The sequence below is a fragment of the Anguilla anguilla genome, chromosome 3, assembly GCF_013347855.1.
Source record: "Anguilla anguilla isolate fAngAng1 chromosome 3, fAngAng1.pri, whole genome shotgun sequence".
Taxonomy (NCBI): Eukaryota; Metazoa; Chordata; class Actinopteri; order Anguilliformes; family Anguillidae; genus Anguilla; species Anguilla anguilla.
In genome coordinates this window covers 35,514,209-35,540,304 of record NC_049203.1, presented here as the reverse complement: position 1 = coordinate 35,540,304, position 26,096 = coordinate 35,514,209, and the positions used below count along the sequence as shown (strand labels likewise).

The 26,096-nt window shown below is 43.5% G+C and overlaps 1 protein-coding gene across 1 annotated transcript in view; it reads right to left on the bottom strand.

Moving 5' to 3' along the window:
* Positions 1 to 1,441: 1,441 nt before the first annotated feature.
* cerkl (ceramide kinase-like) overlaps positions 1,442 to 26,096 on the bottom strand; it is a 42,297-nt gene continuing 17,642 nt past the window's right edge. The window contains exons 3-13 of the mRNA XM_035410244.1: positions 23,216 to 23,347; positions 20,294 to 20,357; positions 14,064 to 14,206; positions 10,245 to 10,319; positions 7,577 to 7,754; positions 7,023 to 7,091; positions 6,561 to 6,598; positions 5,734 to 5,842; positions 4,246 to 4,342; positions 2,463 to 2,662; positions 1,442 to 2,221 (exon numbers count right to left, since the gene is read on the bottom strand). Coding sequence (XP_035266135.1) covers positions 2,140 to 2,221; positions 2,463 to 2,662; positions 4,246 to 4,342; positions 5,734 to 5,842; positions 6,561 to 6,598; positions 7,023 to 7,091; positions 7,577 to 7,754; positions 10,245 to 10,319; positions 14,064 to 14,206; positions 20,294 to 20,357; positions 23,216 to 23,347 — 1,187 coding nt within the window. The 3' untranslated portion in view covers positions 1,442 to 2,139. The remainder of the gene's footprint in view (positions 2,222 to 2,462; positions 2,663 to 4,245; positions 4,343 to 5,733; positions 5,843 to 6,560; positions 6,599 to 7,022; positions 7,092 to 7,576; positions 7,755 to 10,244; positions 10,320 to 14,063; positions 14,207 to 20,293; positions 20,358 to 23,215; positions 23,348 to 26,096) is intronic.

Below are 26,096 nucleotides of genomic sequence, written 5' to 3'. Positions count from 1 at the left end.
TTTAGTTTCATCAGGCCACACATCTTTTTTTACACATGGCATCAGGATCTGTCACAAATGCCTTCTGGTAAGATCCACAGGCCTAATTTATACAAAGATTCTCTGACTTAAACATAAACTTAAAATGATTTCCCAAGTTGTTCTAATACTTGATTTATAAAAATAATTGAGACAAAAAGCTGCTAATGTTGGTTTAAAATGCCGTATCTGTATCTTACAAACGCGTGATATAAAAATCTCAAATGAACTTCAATGTGAACGCATGTGAAATTGCTTTGGAATGAACTGTCTTGTGAATGCAGCCAATAACAGCAATTTCCCTCTAAATAAGGGAATAAGCCATAGCGAGCATGGACTATCAGTTAAGTTTTATTCTTAGAGTCGGCACATAGCTCACTTTGGGGATTTGTGTGTAGCGCTCAAACTTGGTGTACCTCCACATAACCAGCAGGTAATTAATTGTTCTATTTTACATAGAAATAGGATATTCATGTCAACCTGGGATCTTATAAATAAGGACTTAATCATGGTTTTCAGTGTAAGTCACCTTTTACGATATAATTTGATAAGACCATTTTATAAACGAGGCCCCAGGCTTGGCTTAATGATGGCCTCCAAGTTGCTTCCACCTTGCCGCTCTCCCCAAGAGCCCAGATCTATGAAGTGCTACACTGATTGCTGTCCTCTGGACAGTTTCTCCCATTTCAGCCAATGACCGCTGTAACTCTGTCAGTGTTGTTACTGGCTTCTATGTCTGATTACCCTCCTTGCCTGGATCCTCAGTTTGGTAGGACACCATTTAAAATGCGCAATTCTTCATGCTACGTTCAGGTTCATACTCTGTTGGGTTTACTGGTCGGTTTTTCTAGATTTCATAAGTTCACTCAGATGCCTTCTTTCTCAGTTTTGCATAAGTGGAGTAAAACCTGTTTTTACTAAGGTAAAGGAGATGACAGGTGAACCGAGCGTGAAGACGAGCACAGAGACAGACGGATAAAAGGCCCTGTTTGTAACGCGTGGGAGCGGTGCGGTGTGCGAGGGAACGGGTGCCGCAGCCGCGCTGTGCCAGGCTGTGCCGCCGCAGCTGGGTGCCGCGGTGCGGTGCTGGTGGTGCGGTGCCCCTGTGGGGAAAGCATCACGCTGTCACTGCAAAGCAGGAGGCCCATTTACAACACAGGGGCAGAGCAGAAGACACCTTCCTAGCCAGCAACTGAACTTGCTTCCACCAGCACTGTACAGGAAAAGGCCGAGTGATTTTCAGTGGAGTATTTTCACAGCAATCCCCCTGCCTGACTTCACCAGTGATTTCAGGACTGGATATAGATATGTGAATGAAGGGATCACATTTTGTCTCTAATTAAGACAGTATTAAGTACAGGTTGGATCATGTGTACAGTGGCACTGACGTGTTCCTACCTTTAATGGACCATAGAAATGACAATGCAATTATTTTTTTTTATTTTAACTATGTACACTCTATAAAGCCAAGGTAATAAATCATTTGTAAAGCCATTGTTGTGTTGTGTCTGCAAGTGTTTAAGAAAATAAGATTTTTGTGTATCCATGCAAAAGTTATGTTTTTGTGCTGGCCGCTCTTCTGTGAAATTAATGTAAATGTGGGGATTTTAGTATGGTGAACAGCATATCCACATACTCCAAAGGGAGTGGATTTTGGCAAATTAAACTATGTTATCCAAATTTTGCAGTTTAGGAGGTCTGAACCCGGAAATAATAATGATAGTAAAACTTTCTTCAGAGCTTCTTCAAAATGTTTTTTGTTTTTCAACACATTCGACACATTCTGCTTTCGGTTTTATCTAATAGCTTTATTTTTTAAATAATATTTTGTACTTCATAAAGTGTGATTTGTGAAAAACTAAAGGTTTGTAAAAACAATGCTATGTTTTACAGATTACATTCAATTTAGCTTTGAGTTTTTATGCACTGGAATGTCTGAAGGTTGTATTTTGCCTTTGCATTTAAATGAACTGCATGTTGTGTATGCAAACAGTGTGTTGTCTACTATGACATCCTGATATTCACAGTGTAATGACCTTAGCTGAGCTGTGCACAGCAGTGGGCATGTGAAGCCTATTATGCCTAGAAAAGCCTTTGGTTAGTTGCCGTGGAGACAGTGGCTTAAATGCAGCTGCACTTGATCGGGGACTCTTCGGTTTCCTCCATGTTCACCCCAAAAAGTGTGATAAGCTGAGGGTGCACCCTGCAGAAAAAGACACCCCATTTCAGCTGAGCAAGTAGGCAGGATGATGTCTGACACTCACTGTACAATTGTTTGAATTCAACAGATCATAATGTGTAAGTGTGGTCTCCAAAACCACTTAATAATCACTTAATAGTGTGGATAGTATAGAAGCAGCAAAAATGCAGTAGACCAATGGCCTGTCACTGGGGTGTGGCCATTTTTGACTGCCATTACCCACAACTCCATGGGCACTCCCTACCTGATGAGCAGTTCAGAGGGGAGCTCCAGCAAGTCACCATCAATGTTCCAGGGGTAGGTTCCCTCAGAGGAGATTATGGGCCTGTTTTTTGAGTCAAACTCCCCGTTCTCCTCTGATGGTTCATCAGCCCAGCCGCCTCGAAAGCGAGGCCGCAACTTCACTGCCTGGACAGAGTGCGTTTCCACAAAGGTGAAACTGAACTATGGGAGAAAAATAAACAAAGGCTCTCAATATCATACATAATGTCAACAGTCATTTCACACACACACACACACACACAAACACATATATATATATAATTAAACCAGGGCCTGGTTTGAGTTAGTTTGTGTTGATGTCTAATCTTTGTAACCACTAGGGGGTGCTGAAGAACAGCAATCCAGTATTCGGTAAAATGACACCTCATTTGTCCCAAAGGTACCTTACTCTGTGTTACAGAGATACCCCTTAAGCCTTAAGCCAGTCCTCAGTCAGTCGGAAAAGACATGCTCCCTGTATTATGGGCTATTACTGGGATGAGGTTAATCACCTCAGCCCGGAAATAACCCCTAGCTGATGGTAAAACCAATGGCTGCTTCTAGTGTACCAACGAAGAGAACATAGTGGGAACAGCATCCCTGACACCTCCATGAACAATGTCAGAATAGCCAACTTGTTTAGGACACTTCAGTACAATGTCCTTGAGTGTGGAATTGACAAACAGTATACTGCCAGCACAATTATAGTCCCAAGGAGAAGGAACCCCCAAATGTCTTGTGCCCCACATAGTGTAGGCATCCCATTCACTGTTAAAGGTAAGGTAACAGTCTTTAACTGATGAAGAATTAAAAAATGAATTTGGAAGGAATTGGCAATTCCTGCCTCTGCCCCATGGTTGACTGCTTGGTGACATTATGCCACTGCGCAAAGACTTCCTGAGGGCCGTGGGAATTTAAAGGTTAACTTTGGAATTGGCCCTCTGAGTGAACCAGCCCAGCGGGGGGCCTACTGACCCCCTGACTTCCTGTCAGGTCAAGGTTTAGCCTATTAGCAAGTAATAATACCATTCACTGACAACTGCACCATGTGTTTGCTTGCATTAGCATTTACAGTAAAAAGGGTACTGTAACTGTGTTTAAATGAAAGACAACATCTACCTATTTACTACCTACCACTCCAAACTTGTTTCGCTGTTTATACATTGTTAATTTTAGTTTTGACTTTGAACTTTGCTTTCTCTGGATGTCTGACTTACAGCATAATCTTTTTTCTATTGTGATAGTCATCCTCAAAAATTTTACTCAACAACCAGCAAAATATTAAACAACCAGTGAGTCATGCAGTAGTACTTTCTCCTCTTTCTGTCTCTGAGTGGAAATTGGGTTGAATTCTGCATTGTTCAAGGAAAGCTGTCAGGCTGTGCTTGAGTAGAAATCATCTCCCACTGTTACTTCTGAGATCCAACAATCTAAACGCACATCTCCAGCCCACGCTGGTTTAAAATACACACACTGGTACACTGCACTCCTTCCAGCCACAGCCTGCCACCTCCTACACTGAGAGTGTATATATAGAATCCAGGTTGGAGAATAGGACTGAATGGCGCTCTTAGCGATAAGGAGGCCGGCCAGCTGGGAAAGAGGCTAATCTCCATTAGTCTGAAAAGTGTTTTACTGGGATCTGAAAATCGGTGAATAATTAGTCTTGACAGTGTACTAGATGTGCTTAATCTGAAAAGCTCATCAAGACTGCCATCACCTGAGGATTCAGTCAAGGGGTGGCCTTGCTCATGATGACGCCTCACCTCGTTGTTTACACTGCTGTACCTCTTCAGGTGTTTGATGAACTCTGATTTGGACGTGTTTCCGACTGCAATTAGGGCCATGCCACCATTGTCCAGCCTGCAGTGGGGGCCATCACAGGACAGGGTTCAAAGAGAATCTCATACTGACATTACCAATAGAATACCATTATCATAGAATAGATTAAACCTTTTCTTTGCTAATTGCAATGTTTACCGATCTTCATCTAGTTTGTCTCCATGGTTCCATGTCATGCTGTTTAAGTGCTTTAGCTGTGTGTGCGTGTGTGTGCGTGTGTGTGTGTGTGTGTGTGTGTGTGTGTGTGTGTGCGTGCGTGTGTGTGCATGTCTGTGAGTGTGTGTGTGTGTGTGAGTGTGTGTGCATGTGGGTGAGTGTGTGCACGTGTGTGTGTGTGTACCCTACCTCCCACTCTATGCCTGCTGACTGCAGCTCCAGCTCACTGTGACCCTCTAAAGGAATATGCAGAGGCAGGCTGGTGAGCAGGCTTTTGATGTGCGCTGCTTACACCCTCATGGGGTCTGGGCTCAGTCCCGGGTGACGGCAGCCCTGCACTACGCGCTCTGCTGGGAGGCGATCAGCAGCGCGTCTGTGTGTCTTTGTGGAGCTGCGTGACACTGCATGACTAGAGCACAGTGGACAGATGCTCGGCTCGCTAATCCCAATGACCACTCGGTTTAATCACAGTAATTACCTGCTGATTAGTCCAGTTAGAAGCCTTGACCTGGGCAGTCTGATTCTGCCACTGATTCCAGACCACAGAATTACACCCCCCTCAGCAGAACACCCAGGCCACAGTCTGACAGGGATTTATAATCCAGGAAGTCTAAACTAATCCAGACAGCCTCAGGCACACTAACCTGGTATTGGGGCTTAGTGACACACACAAAGCCGTGGATACAAACGCCAATGCACGCACGCACGCACACACTCACACTCACGCACACACATGCACACACACACACACACACACACCTGCTGTAGGAGTAGGGCCTGCACTGCCATCCTCACATACACAGACCTGTACTGCTACCCGCACACATACAGACCTGTACTGCCAACCGCACACATACAGACCTGTACCAACATCTCCACACATACAGACCTGTACTGCCACCCGCACACATACTGTACACCTGCTGTGCCACTGTAGGTTTTTAACACCGTCCTACAATCCATGCATACAGTGACACGCTTTCAGGGCCTTAACAACCAGATATTCCTTACATACTTGTCTTTAGCACTATACTACAATGCAGATGTAGGATGGTGTTCGGGCTCTACACTAAGCTTCAGGCTCTGCTACAGACACACAGTATACTGGTTTTCAGACTTTAATGCTACAATACAATGCAGACACACAAAATGGCAGTTTTAGGTTTTTGATTGATGCTACAGTGTGGATACACAGTGCTGTGGCCCTGGTGGCAACTGGGACTTTGACCTCAAACCGCAGTTCTAAAATGGCTGACCTGGTGGTGGGAGCAAGTCCTCTGGGAGCCATGGAGCAGATGCAGGGTATCGCCATGATACTAATATTGAGGAAGAGGCCCTGGACAGTCTGCCACTCCTTGTCTTCCTCTAGACCAGACCACACAGAGAGGGTGCCAGTGAGAAAAGGCCTGGAGAAACTGCAGTCTGTAATAAAGGGTTCTGCCACGGTCTGAAGACATATCTCTACCACCACTATCACCACTCTGCAGGGCATTCCCAATCCAAGATCACTCTTATCACTTGTATCCTTCTACTTTGTTCCTGTACTTTCATATTATCACACAAGTACTGTACCTCCTGTATCACTGTCATGTTACATGTACCTTCATTCAAAACTTATATTGCATGTATCATTATGTTGATGTTGCAGCTTGTTGTCATAACTCCTAGTTTGACATAACATTACTCTCTGACCTAGCCTATGCTTACTGTGTGAACTGAACTTAATGTGTTCATGGCTATGAATAACTGTTGCATAATGAGTATTGTACCTTATCAGACCCGTGTTTTGTAGTTGTTCCAATGACCTTCAGTATGCACCTATTTTACGTCACTTTGGATAAAAGTGTCTGTCAAATAAATGTAATGTAATGTAAGGGGCGACATAGCTCAGGAGGTAAGAGCAGGATGTCTGGCAGTCGGAGGGTTGCCGGTTCAATCCCCACCCTGGGCGTGTGGAAGTGTCCCTGAGCAAGACACCTAACCCCTAACTGCTCTGGTGAATGAGAGGCATCAATTGTGAAGCGCTTTGGATAAAAGCGCTATATAAATGCAGTCCATTCAATGTAAAGGGTTCTGCACTTACCTGAGGCTCCGCCTCCAATGTCCGTCACCTTTTCCACACTGCAAGAGAGGCCCGGTATCAGTTTGATTTTTATGTAGTCCAACTACGGTCTTCTCAGTCTTCAGCTTTTTAAAAACCACTATGAAAATATCAATGATTCAACTGCTTGTCAAGGCATGAATAGTAATAAATGAAAATGAAAATGATGGCAGAAAATATGAAAATGTTTGCGTGACGAATCTGACCATAGAAAGAAAAATACCTGCGGTGGCTACAAAATGCTTAGAGTTCCGGAAGCCAGTCATTTAGAAACTGGTTTTACAGGCTGACCTTCCGCATTTGAGCTCTTTTGGTCTGTACCCAAGGGGTACATCGGCAAGGGGGTATGCTTACAATGCTGTTGAAATAAAGGCCGTTTTTGCGGCCGAGGAGAGTCAGGGGAAAGGGGCACGGGTGGCTGTGAGAGAGCTTACTGTCCCCTACCATTTTGGCTCCTGCGTTGTTCCTTGTGCCTGTTTCTGGAGCAGAAAGGATACCTCGCAGTCTTCAGGCCTGCAGAAAGAACACTTATGAAAAAGCAGTAAATCATCATATCTAATTTATCTCTAATTGAGTATCTAATTATATCTTTTCTTATCTAATTAATTGTTTGATTTACATACTATTCCTCCTTCTAATATTTTACATTATACTTTAATATACATTATTCTTTCCTTTGTATGCATTTTTGGCAAATATAAAATACAAATGTATGTCTGACTTGCTAATATGGCAAGTTAAAACAGAAACTAAGATGAAAGGGAGCTCAGCAGACAGACGGGCTGGGGACAAATGGGCGTTTTCTGGTAGATTCTGTACTATGTGGCATAAACACGGAAACCTTGAACCCAACTTTTGTCGATGGGTGGGGCAGGCCTGAGGCAGACAGACAGACAAAGAAAGCTGGAGTGGGTGTGGTCAGTGTGGTGCGGTGGTGGGAGGTGACAGTGCGTGTCAGTGCGAAGGGAGAGGGCAGGTTGAAACTTGGTCGGCCTTACTTCAGGTTCGCCAGTGATTTGATCATGGCAAACTCCCGCCGCTGGCTGGGCGGCATCCAACGGTGCCTCTCGGCCAGCGCCAGCGTACGTCCGCCAAAGCCAAACATGGCGGAGAATCCGAAACGCAGCAGCTGACCTTGCGAGCTGAAGCTGCAGACATCCACAGCTTGGTGGTGCCCTGAACAAAGAACAAAGACATGCCTCCTAGATCTGTACACCCAACACCACTCCACCTATTCCTCCATCAAAAAATCTATCCAACCCTCCTGTGTCTGTACAGCCAACACCACACCAACACCTTTCTATCAATCAATCTATCATCCCCCCTGAATATGTCAACTCAATGCCACATCCATCCCTCCTGCATTTGTAGCATAATCTACCTATATTCTTGTCCATTCATTAATCCATCTGTCCATAATTTGTAGTTTATATAGGGGTGGGGGAGGGGGCCAGGAGAACATTATTCATCTCCTCAACAATGCCAGTGGATGCCAGCTTCTCCCCAGCCACCAATTAACAGTGCCCCCCCCCCCCCCCCACTATACAATCATACTCCTGTCACAACATAAACGCATCCATCCACAAATTTACTCAATGAACATCTAGGTCTTGTACAGTAACCATGGTTACCTGAGAATTTACACATCAATGACTGAGGAAGCTCTACCTGTTATAGGTTTGAACCTTTCCCAGTAGTTCTGAGAGGACTGGCATCAACTGGTTGGGGGATAAGCAAGGACCGTCGAGCTGCAGCACTGGGAGTTCAGGCGGCCTCTTTAAATGGCTCAAACTTGCTCACTAGCCGGGGCCCCTGGAGCGCACCCATGGGCCTGGTGGCCCTATTGGCTGCTCTTTGTGCCGAGGGAAGAGCGGTCCCTTGTGCTCGCCCGCATTCCTGACCTCCTTTTGTGCCGCCCATATATGGCTCCTCGCGCCTCATGCATTATTCATGAAGGCCAGAAAATCCCGCCAGTTGGCCTTTTTCACATGCGTAAAGTTCGCTTAATTAGAATTTAATACGCCCTAGATTGGCCCCTGCTGGATAAACACCCCACCCCGCTCCTGTTAGATGTCTTGTGTGATGCCATTATTTTTATTTACATTCTTTCGCCTGCGAGCGACGAGAAGGTACATTTTAAGACAAAGGAAGCAGCCTCTGATGTACACTTTCATCCAAGCTTACACTTTTCGTGGTGCAATGTATGATTAAGGCAGAGATAGTGAGGCAGACTGTGAGTAGTGAAATGCTTTCTAATTATTTACGTGAGATAAAACAGACACACTCGGTACAGACTGATCGGCAGTTAGGCTGCACAGATTTTGATACTCTAAATCTTGCAATGTGACCGACAAAATGTGAAACTAGAGAAGTTAACCAACTAAATTTATAATCCCTGGGCACGCTCATGCTGTACAAGGAACATCACATGTCTACACTCAAAATTAAGAGAACATCAACTGTCTATAAACTCAATTAAGATAACATCATCGGTCTTTACTCAGTGTTAACAGAACATCACCTGTCTATACTCAGTTAACAGAACATCACCCACTTATACTCACTGTTCACCCAAACAGAAGATCTCATTCACAGTTAATGGAACATCAACCATCCAATTCACTGTTAACAGGACATCTTGTGTCTCACTCACCCACATCTCTCCACTCATCGTTAACAGAACATCTCTCATCTCTCATAACGGTGTTAATAGAGCTGGCCCACCACCAGTCCTAACCTTCTTTATTTTCAGGCCCAGAATTAAAAAGACACACAGAAAAGTGATTCAATGAGCAGTTGGCGGCAGCTCTGGAGCAGGATAGGTGTAGCAGCCATAATTTAACATAACCCTTAACTCTTCCTTTTAATTTCCTTGAGACATTATTTCACTGCTTAGCTTTTTGCTGGGGAAGTCTTGCTACATGCAGATCCCTACAGAAGGACTTGTTAGTCATACAGTACTAAAGCCTGGAAGAGTTTACACAGTCAACACAATGGACACAATTTGTTGTGCACAAAAAATAAATTAAAAAAATGAATGAATTAACGATGAGAAACGCTGTGCACAAGAACAGGCTCGACGTCAAGGGAAACTGTAAGAAAGCTCCTTTTCAGGGGAGGACAAAAGAGCGCGAGCCAGGGCCGTCCCCCTCACATCTGAGCCCCCCTGCTCCCCTGGGACTACGCTCCTCTCCATAGCAGCGGTTCCCACATCCAGCGTTCACGAGACAGGCCCGGAACTCGCGCCCATCCAGGGACCTAATTAAGCACCAGACTGCACCTAACACGAGGTTCAGCCCGGCGCGGAGCGAAAACTGCTTCACACGAGCGGGAAATGACAACTTGCCGGCCTCAAGCATAAACACCAATCACATTTACACTAATGTAGCCAAATAACTAGGAGCGAGCTCCCAAAAATCAGTTCAGAGCCATGAATGAATGATGCTGCAAGACGCTTATTGCACATTAGCAATTAAAAAATATATATTCTAATGATGTCATGCATCGCTATTCTCAACCAAACTGTACATAGTTTGTTGGTATATAATGTCTCAATATGGATTCCACACATACACACACATACAGATATATGAACATAATGCATAGTGTTGCTTAGTAAACCCTTAGGAACTGCATTTAACACATAGCAAGGACAAATGGATTTACCCATGATGATATGCATTGCAGCTGTGACAGGATGTCTTATTCCATGAACGGAGCAGGCAACAATATCAGTGGAGCCTACAAAGAGAGAGAGAGACAGAAAAAGAGAAAGAGAGAGAGAGAGAGGCGTGAACTTCATGTGGTATGAGGCAAATTTCGTCACATGTACCAACTTCTAAATATCACAGCACACCTTAAGCCACCTTGTCTTTTTCTTTCTTTTTCATTTGCATATAACTTTTTATAAAAAGCACATTTTGAAAATGTACATAATAAGTAAAGGAGAGTTAATGAGTAAAAAAGATGGACCTTGTTTTAAAAGGCATCAATTTACCTTAATACTGTCAGACACCAATTAAACTCATTTACCTTCCTGGCAGCGGCGAGGAAAGAACAGGTGTCTGTATTTGTACTGATTACTGACGGAGACAAACAGCAGAGAGCGGGCTGCCCTTGCCGGGTGAGCGGGCATTTCCTTTCATGTGGCTATCTCCCTGTTCTGTTTGCTCACATTAACAGGTAACCAGAACAAATGCCTGTAAATGAGTTCACGAGGGGGCGATGAACTGGCTCCTCCCCTGCTCCCGTTTTCCAGATGCACACAGTCCAATCTCTCATGCAGCAGCTCTTCTGCGACTCAAAATTTCAAACGGCTCCAGAGGGTTAATTTTGGTGACTGCTTTACTACCTGAACTGTGTCTGGTGAGAGGAAAACTTGCTTTTATTTGTGAGTTAAGGGCAATTCAAGGGCAAATGTTGAATGAATCCAGGCCAATGCAAACTCCACACTGAAGTGTTACGGTACACCACCAAATTAAAAATTAAAAACAATACTAAAATTTGCTAGAAAGGAAAGCTTATTTATTTTATTGTAACAACATATTTTTACTTCTAGTAAAACAATGGAATGTGTAGCTCCAATCAATAAATTAGTATTTTAATAGCATGTTTACTTTCTGCGTGAATATATAACCTTTTATGATTGTATTACATGTTTATAAAAATCTACACATTGAGTATGCGCTCAAGCACTTGCCATCCTGAAGCGACGAATTCTGGTCGAAAATGAAACAATACTTGGCTTACGAACACCAAAAGTGCCAAGCCTGGTCCTGAAATACTTTGTCCAGGACTTTGTGTCCATTTTGAAGATAGTCTAAGCTGACTGGGGATGCTAAGGATTGAAAATTTAGCATTGAGAGATTTTACAAACACAAACCAAGATCATCATTTCACACACTTTCTGGCTTTTATTAATATTCGAGCTTAATGAAATATGTTTATATTTACTAGTTAATGTGCAAGGCATGTTCCATAACCATTAACATTATTTGAAAATCAGTTAAATTTACCATGGATTCAAATACAGTATAATGAACACATCTAATCAGTGAATGCTAACTGAATTATCTTATACATTTATTACTAATAGCAGAAACAGGGTATGATTAAATTACTCCTATTAGGTAAGCATACGATATGGTACCCATAATTCTGTTTGTTTGCTCTAGTTTATAAGCAACAGATACCAGTCGAGCTTTAGTTCCAAGACAGAAAATAAGGCATTTCCACCCAGTACACTAAACTCACAATCCTTTTTATTCCTTTCCCTGCCCAAAACGGAGCCCCTCCCCCCGGCCCTGCCAGTCGCTCTAGGGAGAGGACTAACGTGCTGCTCACCCATGTACCGCGTGAAGGATGGTGAGAGTGAACATGCAGAAATTTGCGGGTGGGGGGGTTGGGGGGGTTGGGGGGGAGGAAAAAAAAAACGTCCTTGGAAGTGCAGGCACTTCTGCAGAACAATTAACTTAATTAAGCAGACAGCATGAATATTCATAAGGCTGTTAATGTCTCCCACACCCAGGCAGATGAATGTGATGAAATGACTTGCTAGTCAAGCATATCTGAAAGTCTCATAAAAACTGCACCAACATTTTGGTTCTTTGCCTGAAATATCAAAGAAATTAACAGTCCCTGTGAAATGCTTCAGACCTGGCAAATTAATTGGAAGCTCAATTTATATGCCATATATACCATACTGCATATAGCATGCTTGCAAGTTTTTAATTATCCTCTACATTAAACTCCAGCACTGATTAGGTATGTTTGCTGTGTTATACATATAATGTTAAATCTGTTCTTTTAAACTCTAATCCTATTGAGTCCCATTTTACTGAGTAAGTGGTAATAGTTTTTGGGCAGTCCTGCTTCAATTAAACAATATTTCCATTGCTACTTGTGTAGAGATCACTCAATTAAACCAACGATGGACAAAGAGCTTAATGAAGCCATTTGCAAAAACAAATTTAATATTTAAAAATTGCAGTTAGGTTTCATAGCATTCACCTGTCACTTAACTGAGGCTCTTAAATATGAGATGGAGTATATAACTGTTGTATCTGCTGTAAATAATAATGTATGTTCATTATAATTTTTTTTACATCATCATTTATTTTACATTCCCACTGTGAATTGAAACAAGGAAATGGTTGGTTAAAAAACACGTCCACACAAAATATTTGCCTCAACAAAGGTGGAGAGGCGGGAACTAGAGCAGCTATCTCAGCCGGTTAGACTGATCCCTTTATTAAGCGTCTATTTTCAGGGAGGACGGCATCTTCCCTGTTTTTGTGACGGGAAACTGTTTACAAATAATCCCTGGGGAACACGTGCGCTAATGAAGAGAAACAGTGACCTCAGCGCGTCCAATTTACTGGGAGTGCGGAGTTGGAGGGCTTCCATCTCTCCTAACAACGGCACTCAATTTCGCTGCACCTGAAATGACAAGTGAAGGTCAAATTGTTGGCCCAAAAAAATAAAAAAAACAGGATGGCTCCTGTTCTGGGCTCCCCTAACCCCCCTAAACGCCCACCAAGCCCCCCCCCCCCCCCAAACCCCCCTCGCTTTCTGCTTCTGTAACAGGACCGCTTTGCAGCCTTTGCCTTTTTTTCCCTCAACGTTTCTGTCAAAATGTCAGAGCGTTCTGTAGCCACGACGATTATGCGGACGCTAACCTAATGAATGCTCACGGTTTTACAAGGAGGCAGACTCAAGCTGAAGTGCGTCTCTGTTTCAGATGCACTTGTGAGCAATTAACTCTGCACATAACCTTACAATTTAATCTCAGCTGCCTGCAATTAAATCAATTTGATAATCATATACTTCGTCTGTGTTTGTTTATCAGGAGTGGAGCTTCAGAATGTGACCTGGTTTTGAATGCAACCGCTTCACTAAGTTATCAAGCTCTTATGAAACACTTCATCTTATATTTATTTATTTATTTATTTAATTAGCACAGGAAACAAAAAGAAGAAAAAAATGCAAAATATACAGTGGACTTATACATTTTAAAAGTAATCATGAGTTGTTATGGTCATGAAGAGCTGTCCAAGGAAGACCGAAGAAACCCCTCAGGGTTTATCGAGTGGCTTCCTTAACAACACAGACGTATTGTTTTGGATTACTTTGTAGTTATTACACAGTTCACAGGTTACCTATTACACAGGTACGCAATAAGCAAAAAGTTGTGAATTAAGTGACGTTTGACATTTTTCTTTACACAGATCGGGGCAAAGGTCAAAGTAATGGGAAGGAAGTCGATTAAAGACTTTAGCTCATCTGAAATAAAGACTGACCAAGTTTTTATAAAGATCTTCTGTTTTCCTAATGGCTAAAATTAGCTTGCCTGCACCACAACCTCTCGAGTCAGTGGGATGCGTACTCACAAGCATGCGTGCGAAAACGCGCCCCAAACTTAGGCCTGTCGGAGAGGGGACTGGGGACAGCTGCGAAAGTGAGTGAGTCAGCACCCTTTCTCCTCACCTGCTGGTATTACCCCGAGAGGAAGTGCTGCTCGGACAGGCGTGAAGATGGAGTCTGTGTCTCTCCCAGCATCCATCTGGGCCCGGAGCAGCAGCCCATGGACCACCTCGGCGACGGAGCCATCTCCCCCGACAACCACCACACTGTGGGAGAGAGCAGGACAGCATGTCAGGCAGGGCCAGAACAACACACACACCATGGACAAATACATACTGACATACTGTACACACATACACACACAAACAAATGCACACATTCACGCACACACATGTACAAACACACACACACGCACACACCTCACATATAGCCTACAAATATGTTAATTCACTGCCTGGCCACAAAAATAAAGCAGCAAGTGTCATGTACATTACTGTTGTTTACAACAATTTCAGTTAATCAAAAGACTATGATTCCTATCACATGTAGTACAATGGACTATTGTGTGTGGATTTATCAGGGCTGCATGAAACATGCATAATAATTGGAAAATTGACTTTTTTTCCACGAAGGGAGGAAATCAAGCTTCAGTAAGGCTGATCCCACTAATCTGGTTTAAGCACATTAGTGATAAATGAACACTGTGGGACAAAGCTGATCAGTCTCATTTCAGAAATGAATTTCAACAAACCCGAACCAATTCGCAATTATATTACTTCAGCTCCATGGCCTCTAGGAATTAATAGATATCGCATTTTGTGCATATTGAATAGATGAAATTTCGAAAAAAATGGATCAATTCTGAAATTCTGTTGCCCCCTGATTCTGTTGGGGGGGGGGGTGCATGCAATATCAGTATTTATCATCAATTGAATGTGAATATACGAATACAGCATCCTTTATTGAACTACTGCAATTAATAAAAAGAAAAAAACTAAGTGCAACATTTCTATGCTGAATAAAGATTATACACTAGTTAAGATTATTAACATGAATGAAATAAATGCATAGAACATGAATGCTATGAAAAATGACTAATGGCATACAAAATAAAGTTAAATTACGCCCTCTAAAGGCCTGGTCAACAAGTGAAATTTAATTAAAATTTTCAAAGAGGTGCACAGTCTCTTCATTCCTTTGGGGTTGTAAAATTATTCTGCAGCTAACCTAAGCTAACCTAACTGTCTTATATTTTGATCCTTTTAAAAAAATCTATAAACATGCTTGTAGGCCTATGCTGCATTCGATCCGGTGGTGAACCAGATTGGTCTCGGCTGCGCCGGCTGGTGGAGACAGCACAAGCACCTGGATTGCGTTAGCTAATCAGCCCAGGTGCATAAAGGTGTGCTGCTCTCCACAGTTCGGGACCGAGACCAGGAGCTCACACAAAATTGTTGATTTTCGCGTCTTTGTTTAGTGTTGGTTTAATAAAGTGTTTAAGAGTGTTTAACGGAGCACAAATCAAAAATGAAACTGCCACTGGAAAGTTGGAAAAGCTGGCACCGGCTGGAAAGCGGGCCAGCTACGGGCAGCACACTGGAAAGTGGCAGCGCCGTTTTACTTTCTTTTGTCTTTGTAATGTCTTTGTAAACTTGTTGTTTTAGTTTATTGTTTTTGCCTGTAACCCATGAGGGGGAATGGTGAAGATGTTAGTTTATTTAATTTTGTGTTTGTGTGGGTGTGCTCTCTCTTCTTCCCTCCATGCAGCAACCAACGGTGTTTCCCAGAACTGCTGCATCTCCCTCCCAGGGGTGTCACACTGGCGTGTAACAGCCTACTTTACAATGAAACATTTTAATCCATGCTGTGAGTTCAACATTTCTGAAATAATATCATTTGGCTGAAAAAACTGGTAGAAAACATCTTGGCGCTGCCCTCTAACATTTTAAATATGCTTTCTGCATTCCACTATGGCCCCACCCTAATCCTGATATCAGAGTACCTCTGTGGAGGTATTACTACATCAAGTAGATGTCAATCAAATTGGCTAGACTGGTTTTGGCCCAATCTTTTTCAAACTGTAAAAAGATGGTAGCCTGTTCATAAACTTTCTTAAACAGACCACTGAAATGTTTCTGAAAACATTTGAGGTAAGAAAAAGCCCATGTAATTTCTGAATCTTTGACAGTTTGATCTGAGTTTCATGAGCCAGGCGCAGCTACGCTGTACAGATTCATTTGTACAAATGTATTTTCATACTTTATGCAAATGAGATGGACACACCAACTCCACCTACCGCTGGACCCATTCAAAATTGTGTAGTAGGCAATGCCAGGCTGAAACAGTGAATGTGATTACTCAAGTAGTGAGAGTGATGTAACTCAAGTAGTGATGTAACTCAAGACATATTGGTTAGTTATACATTTTACAAAACATATATCTACCGAATTATTATGATTTTTTTTGGTCAGCTACATTTATTTGTGGATCAGTTAAATTTATTCATTTATTTATTTTTGACACAATAATACCCCCGTATGCTTGCCTGTCTAGTTAAATATGCATGTCTATGCCCCTCGCATACCATTGGAATATTGCGTTGGATGGCATGATTGGTTAAGACACCCTAAACAAAAAAATCCATGTGCAGTGGCTTTCGCTGCATTATTGAAAATTGTCATACAAGCCAAGAATATATTTTGTTGATCTAAAACAGCTATATGCCAGAAATCCAGCATTGTGCCGGAGAACTTTAAGCCATGCTAGTAACATAACAATGCTATTTTTTTTTTGGTCTCTTGGCAGTTTGAGCATACATTCATTACATTAATAATCACATTCATAATCTCCAACTATGAATTTGTCACAGTAGTAGGTTGTCATATGGGCAATTAAGCATATCCACATTGCCATTTCTGAACAAACGGCAAACTTCAACATAAAGACAGCATGGTCCAATAATAAATTAAATCTTATTTCCAGAATGTGACATTCTGCAGCGACTGGCTGCTGCAGCAACTGCTGCGGTGTCGCTAAATTGCAGGGTATGCGGGCGTAGAGGAGCGAAGCAGGGCTTTGGGCAAAATGAGAGCTGCCCACTGTCCCTGCAACGCCTGGAAGCCAATCAGCTTTATCTCCCCGGGCCTAATGTTCTGGCACTGGCAATACATTCTGCTAACAAGTCGAGCACTCTATTTCCCATCCATCACCAGGAAGCGGGAAGGCAGTAAAAATCATGTATAAATAAGAGCTCTTAATTTGAGGTGCTGATAATTAACATTAATGTGTGACTAGAATGATTGTGACGGCAGCAGTCGTGGCACCACTTTAACATTGTCATTGTGATACATGTTCTTGTGTGGTAAAGAAAGTAGACACTATATAGTTTTACTTGATTGAGAAATGCTAAACAAAAAAAAACATGTTACATTTAGAAAGAACTTATGTTGCAGGAGATTATTCAAAAATTTAAATCTATTACTGAAGAATTGTGTGTTTAGCGGTACCTTTTACTACACTATCAGTGGCTGTCCTGTAGGCAAATCAAAACCCTTACTTTGGAATTTCACATTTGTGAAATTATATGCAAAATATGTGACAAACAGAATAGTATGTTAAAATGAGCAGACATCAAATTTGTACAGTGAACCTGTCATCACATTAATTGCCAGTATCATTAAAGTAGTTCATACTGACAATGTGAGGATGTCAAAAGAAATGTGAAATATGATGTGTCATTAAGAATCCATTTAAATTTGAACATCTTTTCACACTTTATGACAGACTATAGTCCATGATATCTTCAGCGCCAAGATGGTGGAGGTTTCCAAACCACTCCAAATAATGGTAGCAGCCTCTGGTTGTGAAGCTGTTGTTCAGTTAGGAGCGGCTGACAGGTCTACCCAACTAACATATATTTACATTTCCAATATTACATTGTTAAATTAGAAAAGTGATATTATGTACAGAAAACTTTTACCTGTTGCAATTCATAAATATGTTCTTCTTTACTTTCAGTAATTAAGCAATATGCCATTATACTTCACTCGAGTATATTACTTAAAATATTATGATACTGCCTTTTAAAAAGAGCTAGTAACCTGTAAGAGTAACCACGGTAGCAGTTGATAAAAATAAATATATAAATGAATAAATAAAAACATTCTGCTTTTGTGTGCACTAATTGCACTCTGACAGTTTTGCCAATGTTATGACAAATTGATAAACTGTTTGGCTTTCATATTGACTCTAATTTTTCATCTTAAAAATGATCCTGTTTTACAAACATTGAAAAGGGTATTTCAGGTTAAGTAGCTCAGGGATCCTGACCAGACAATTAAGAGGTTGTGCCATGAATTGAAAATAATCATTTTGTGCAACATTTGCATTCTGTGCAGTATTGTACAAAAATAATTTTCATTACCAAACTATTCACCACAGACCCGGAACACACCAAAAGATTCAGATCAGTAGCTGATCTTCACTGTCATTAAGTCATTAGTAAATTTTATAGTCTGTGTTTATATTTTAAATACTACTGTGATACATTACTTATGAAAATTATTTATTTATTTATTCATTTATTTATTTATTTATTTATTTAATATTTTCATTAATCAAACAAGGGTTTCATACAATACAAGAATAATCTGGATTTGCAGAAGTACTGTCAAATGGCAAGAAATTGTTTTTAATTGCAAAATTTGCCAGATATTCTACACTGCACATGCTGTACCATATCTGATGTCTTCATGCACAAAAAATAGTTTCCACAGATGGGCAAATTCAAGAGGAACCACCTCACTAGTGACAATCTGACCATGCATTTTGTACATCTTAGCATCTTGGGATACCTGCTCAACAACAGGTTGCGTGTGTTGTCATGGCTCATTTTCCCTCCACATTTAATACTGGCCTCCACAACATGAAACTCACAGAAGATGTAAAGAGAACATATTTACATAATGAAATAATGTCAAACGGAAACAAGTGACCCAATTTTTAAAAGCTCAATTTTCAGCTCTAAAACTGTTTAAACATTTTTCTAGTCCACTTGGGGACAAAGATGTGACAGTCTTAAATAGGTCAATTTTGACCATCTGTATCCCCTGAAGAGTTGGTCACTCAAGTCCGAAATCAGCACAGCCGGCATTTCTCACATAGGCAACCATTAGTGGAAATTTTGGTCAGAACAGAAATAAAAAGAAAAATCCTTTGCTTCTTGGACTGGCCGTATATGGAACAAACCATAATGTGGTCTAAGTAAATGGAGCAGGAGAGGAATCGTCACTGAGAGGAGAATAATGGGCTCAATCCTCACCTCTTGACCTTGGGCCTCTAACCAATCTGACGTACCGGATCACTCTTGCACAGACAGCAGGTCTATGCAGGAACACATTAGTGCCCTGGGGGCTCCATGGTGAAAAGTCTACACTCAAAGACTCAAGCTTTTTTCAGTCCGATTTCTTCAACAACGGCTAACGTGGCTTGCACCGTGCCACCCCTCAGCTATGACTATCTGAACCTGTAGTTTTTGTTCCGTCACTGCTAGCTCCTGCATAGTTTGTTCTTTTCTCGTCCCTCTCTCTCGTCCCCACCCCATCGTCTGAACAAAGTCTCACACTGGTGTGCGTCGGTGGCAAGTCGGTCTTCCAATTGAGGAGATGGGGAGGGGGTCCAGGCAGGGGGAGGAGTCTGGGTGGGGGGTGGCTCCACCATTGGACGGCGTGGCAGACGCTCGGTACCCGGGGCCCGGAAGCGTTCGCCAGGTTCTAACGGCGCTTTAAAGCGGGCGCGGCGGTGTGGCGGGGGAAAGCTCGGCGCCAGCAGTCCTCAGGACGGAGGCACTTCATCACCGCTTCCCAAATAGGTAATTAAAGTGCCACCTGCCGTGCTGTGCCGGAGAGAGCTCCTTCAGCGAGGCCCGCACTGCTGGGCAGCTCCGCTCAATATTTTAATCAAAGCATTATCACTCATTTTTAAACCTCGCCGGCTCCCCCAAACCCTGCTTTATTCATCACCGCTAAATGCCATCTTAGGAGAAAAGGGCAGAGCGGGGAGGCGGGATCGCCCCGTCTTTTCGGCTTCTGCTCCGCGCCCCCCTCCGCTCGCATCGCGGCCCAATGAAGCTCGCTTTTAATCTGCTACTGCGCTTCACTGGCATTTCGGTAAACGTACATTTCTCTTTTTTCTGACCGGCGCCGAGCAACAAGAAAAGAAACAGGCTGAAGTTTCAAGAATCAGCTTGCTTTGACTCCACTGATGGGGAGAAGCTGAATGCGTTACACTGTTACGGAGAATGAGCGCTGGGAGAGTCTCACGCAGCCTTCAAGCAGAGAGCGCAGACGACTTACCCGTCATAATCATCCAACTTGCATTCTTTCAGGACGGAGAGGGCGTGTCCCTTCCTCTGTGTAACTGGGGGAAGAGAAGAGGAGAGTGTGCCTTAACTTAAGAGCAGTGAAATCAGAAGGCTGGCAGCGACTGCCTTTTGCACCTTTAACTAGTGCCCGCAGAGAGGCTGGAAGGGAGCATATGGTGCTGGCTGTAAAGCAGAATTTATATTTGTGTTGTTCTTTGCATATTTAATGGCGGGAGGAGGACTTGTACAAACAGCCAGTATAGGCATGGAATGGCACCATTTCTCCAAACACGAGACTGGGTCAACGATGCCATCTACCACGCTCATAAGTGTGCCCTGGACCCTTTTTCATGTGGAGAGGGTCATGGAACGACCGAAATCCTCTCTGGGGAGGACCTTCTTCAAAAAAAGCTGATTTTTGGAGGGGTCAAGCTCTGGCCACAGAGAGCGGTGGGGGGGGGGGGCAGGGGGCGGGTGGGGGGCGGGCGGGCTCCCCTTCCCCACCTCTCGAGAGAAGAAAGCCAGCGAGGTTCGGAAAAGGGGGTTTTGGGGGAGGACGGCTGGCATGTCACAGATGGCACCCGCACAGCGCTTCACGTATTCCAGTGCACCTCCACCAGAGAGACAGGCTCCAGCTGCACCCATCAAACATTATCAATGACTGATGTGACACCTGCAGATGGACTTCTAGTGTAAGAATGTGCCTCAGTACAGGCAAGACAACATGAATTTCTCCTGCCTGTCTGTCCCAAATACCAGATTAATTTTTGTAATAATCATCAGCTATTATAATCTACGACAGCAACAATAACTATACTGAGCATTTTAAACGTCTCAGTTTATTTCAGCTTTCTATTTATACAGAGCAACAGCAACTGTGAATTACATCCAATAATATTGGCAGTTCAAACTGACTGTTGTCAACAGTGGTCATTTGATTTGATGGATGTTTTTTTGCTGAAGAAAATACGCATGTAATGAAAGGTACATGCATGCACACATGCACACATGCACGCACTCTCTCACACACTCACACTCACACTCTCAGTCACACACACACACGCACGCACACACTCACATGCACACAAGCAGTGTGATATGTTCGCCACACATTGACTAAGAGCACGTGATTCACAGATTTAGATTCTAAGTGACCGTCCTCTGAGGGGGCACTGGTGTTGACACCAGTGATGTTGAAAAGGCATTTGTGCTAGAGCGGTCACATTTCATCCACTTCAGTACGTTCCTCGAAAAAACTGAAAAGTCATTACTGTATTCACACAGCAAAATGTAGGAAAATGAACAGGGAGCTAAACACAGGCATAGATCAAAATCATGCACAATCAATGCATTTTCCATTACAAATATAAATACTCATATTTTTGTATTATATATTAAATTGTATAGTGTAGTGTATATACATGACTGGATATACGACAGTGACTCACAGATACGAAAACTAATTTCACAAATCATTGTTCCCATTTGGTCATGCAATTTGTGTGATTGACCTGCAGGGGGAGTGTCTGACAGTAAAAATAATGACCGACACAGTGGCAGAAAGGGACCTCATTTAACGCTTAATCTGTCAATCAAAACTATGACTGAAGTGATTTGTAGGCAGTTAATGGTTTTATTAAGGAACAACACTGTGTAGAAAGCATCTGCTGCAATAAAGACACATATTACAGATATTTTAATTTGCTATCCTCCCACTGTAGTGGACAGATGTATTTTTAAATGCAGTTAATGTACATTAACTGCAATGCTTGTGATCTCATATACGGCTTTCAAAATTAGGAATAATTTAATACTAGAGGTCTTCCAGAGTAGAACAGAAATATTAAGTGTACAGAAATGTATTGCAGATGCAAAACTGCACTGGCCTATATTCAGCTTTTAATTTTTATTTAATGTACAGAATTTGTCAATGCATAAATACTTTCTCACCAAATAGATGGAAATCAAACAGGCTTATTCCCACAAACCAGGATTATTACTGAAGTTAAGCCATCATGATTCTGTAGTTCAAGCCAAATGTGAAGTGTCTTCTCAATTCTAATTCCATTTGTAGAGGCCAGATCCTAGAATGAGATCTTTAATTTCTATTAGGCAAAGCACCTTTTAATGGTTCCACCTCGACCACCCCACTACCCCTGGGAGTGCATTACCAGAGAGAAGATTATATTACTGTTCAAATGGCTTTTGGAATCAGGTAGTGGAGTTCATTAGTGCCCAGATTGTGGGATCTTCTTGATGTGAGACCCGCCTGCTGGGGGGTGGGACCACGAGGTGGGGGGTTTGGGATTGCTACCTCAACACCACCCCCCTCTCCCCCCGCCCCTCATCACAACAGATGGAACCTGCTCCTCCCACTGGGTCAAGTTTCCCCAAGAGCAGACCCTACTCTTATCTGCGTAGAACACTTTAGACATTCCACACCGTGATATTACAGCCACACAGGTACCACTGCATGCACACAATATTATAGTACCACCACCTAACATGGTGCTGATGCTAGGATACGGTGGTGTTCGTAGGGCTAATAAACTGGCTAAATTAAATACTCTGCCAGACTGGGCAAACCTTTTATTCAAATAACAGAAAAGTGCTGTTCATGTGCTAACTGAGTCAGATATTAGGAAGTGTTGACTAGCGTGTTTTTCCTGACGCCGCGTATCGCGAGCCCCTCTGCGCTGCGGTGTGGCCGTGGGGGGAGGGGGCTGTCGGCTGGGCTGGAGGGGAGCCTGAGGGCAGACATTCCGCCGTAGATAATGGCGCTCACCCGGGAGTTCCGTCTGAGGGGGAGGAGCCCGTCACACTCGCGCGCCGGCCGCGTCCCAGCAGAGCGCTAATGCGTCGACTCGAGCCGCGCTCGCGGGCGCGCCAGCCGAACGGGGGGGGTGGGGCTTACCGGTGACATCGGCCTTGACGTCGGCCAGCTTGAAGAGTGGCGCTACTTCATCCCTGTAGAGCTGGTAGGCTTCCTTCCTGTGGCTGACGGGGTTCACGAACACTTTGAGAGATTTGGGCCTGTCCTGGTAACCTGCGACACAGAGGGGAGACGCGAACACTAACGCCCCCTGAAAAGACCTTGCAGAGGACACAGGCTTACCCAAACGTGCATAAGCAACAAGCTCCTCCGTATTCTCCCCAGCATGTGGTGCCAGAGACTCTCACACATTTTATGCTTCAATAAGCCGCTCATTTCTTCACAGCATGAGGCTTCCGTTCCACAAGTGGAGGAAATCATGTTCAGGTGTTTCTGGTGTCTTTGGTCCATGGAAGCCTAATCCTGCCCATAAAGGTTCTCACTTCAACTAACCAATGAGCACACCACACTGCCAATATCGCCAAGGTCAAGTGAGAGTCCAGGAGTCAGAGTTCAGCAGGAGGTGAAGGGTGGGTGGAGGTGGGGTTGACGTACAGATATAGATACAGATAACAGCTTGACTACAAGAACTTCACAAAATACAAGTATAGTATGCTTACATACTTCATTGGCACCAGAGGACAGGTGTCAAACTCCAGTCCTGCAGGGCCCCGGTGTCTACAGGCATTTGTGTTTCCCGTTCAATCAGCAGTTAATTTTGGACTTGGGAACAAGGTGTGGTGACTCTTTAGCCAATCAATGTCTTAAGTTAATCACTCCTGCTGAAACACACTGAAAACCAACAGACATTGCGGCCCTCCGGGACTGGAATTTGACACCCTGCACTAGAGAGCAAAGCATCCATAGCTTAAAAAAATAAGATGGGTGTGTACTGTGCTGTTGATGAATCCCTCTGCAGTTTAACTACAAGGGTGCCATGATGGCTAATTAAGCCAAATGACTCAAACGGTGAGGCCAGGTTGATGTTTGTGCATACATTCCAGTGTTTCCACTGTGACCCCAGTGCAAACCAGAGTAAGGAACTCCACCCCCTGACTGAGGTGCTCAGCTGCAGCCAGGTGTTACCATGGTACCTAATCCCGGGTCCATAATGAGCCGGGTCTCTGCGCTCTCTATCAGTGCCCGATGAAGCCGCTGAAATACAATACAGGCAGCCCTCCGCTGAGGCCAGGCAGGGGGAAGCGGTTTGCGGTCGGGGGGGTTCGGGGGGGATCATCTCGCTGTTCTCTTGGTTTTTTCTGGCCGCGGTTTTGCTCAGGTGGCATGAGGTATCAGTGAAAACAAATAAAGGTAAAAGATTTAAAAAGACCAAACACTCTCATATAGTACTCGATCAAAATCCCGACTGACAATCTGTCTACGCGTCCGTTTTTTGGGGGAATAACTTAAATGTGAACAGTCCTAAGGATTTTATTGTGATTCTGCACAAAGATCCCTTGCACTTAGTATTCCAACAAAAACTATTCCTATCGCTACCCGCCAGAAGACAGTGTCAGTTATAAGGATGAACAGCACATTTGGAATTTAGGAGGGTTCTTGCAGCCACCTGCCCGTGGGCTCTGGTTTCCGTTGATGGGATGTGCTGTGTCTAGGTGACTCATTGTCCGATTACTGTTTTACTCCAGAGGACCATTAGGGCAGCTTAATGTCACATGGTGCTGTAAACACATCTGTTCAGCCTTCCTATCGTATGGGGGGGAGAAAGAGGAACAGTGGCTTGGGTGGAGCCCATATCTGCTGTGAAACCCTGCTGAGGGTTACCCTGATGATGGGGGAAACACTTGTCATAAGGGACTACATTTCCCATCATACCTAGGAAAACACCAAAGGATGATGACACTTGTCATATTGGTCGATTGAAGGTCAAACCTGAAAATGAAGCCCTTCCATTTTGCCAGTAACCTCCCTTTAATCGAAGGAGATGGGATTGTAATTAGGATTTTGTTTTTCAATGAGCCAGTACAAATAGGCACTCATGGTTCTGATAACTGTTAACTGTTCTCTGAATGCTGCTCAGAAAATACCTACAAATGTTTATCAGACATGCATACATTTTTATAACCCTGCAACTGTATGACAGGAGAAAGCTCCATTACGCTGTCAGAGACATTGCATCAGACCAGAGTACACTGACGGAGGTGAACATCACATACAGCACATTACAGAAAGCAATGCACTGCACAACCTTGCTGACATGCACTCGATTTTCAGTAATCCTCAAGAGCAGATGTCCCATCCTTTCCGTGACCATCCCCGGTTAGCGAGCTGCGGTGCGACCAGGAGCCCTCCTAGTCTCGGGCCAGGTTTTCAGGGTGTGGGAAAGGTCAGGGCCTCGGAGAGCCGGATTGGGCAGGGTGGGGTAGCCAGGAGGGATTTTTGCGACATACAGGAGGTGGGGGCTCCCTGGGGTCTTCAGCGTCCTCCTCCTCCTCCTCCTACTCCTCCTCCTGGGCATGTACCCTCCGTACGGGGGTGAACACCCAGACGTTTCCTCAGATCCTCTGCCAACCCGGGCATCTGGCCCTGTGTCAGGAACTGGCATTAGTGCATATTAGCGGTGGGGGAGCCCAAGAATTGCCCCCACAAGCGGGCAGGGGTGAGGGCAGGGTGTGCGATATCATGGCATAGTGTCTCTCTCAGAACCCTCTCACAGAAATGAGGTGGCTGGGTAGTCAGACAATGAGAATGTCAATGTTCCACTTTCTTTAAAGCAAGTACTATAAAAACTACAAAAAATATTTTCTGAGACAAAAAAAGACGCTGCACTAAATTGTACTTATTGTACTTCTGGAGTGAACTAAAGCAAACCTGGAACATTACTCCCCAGTCTGTCATGTGTAACGGTTAGTGTTTGCATGTCTGTTGGCTCCAGTCTCCATTATCAGCAGGAAGATTAATGGAG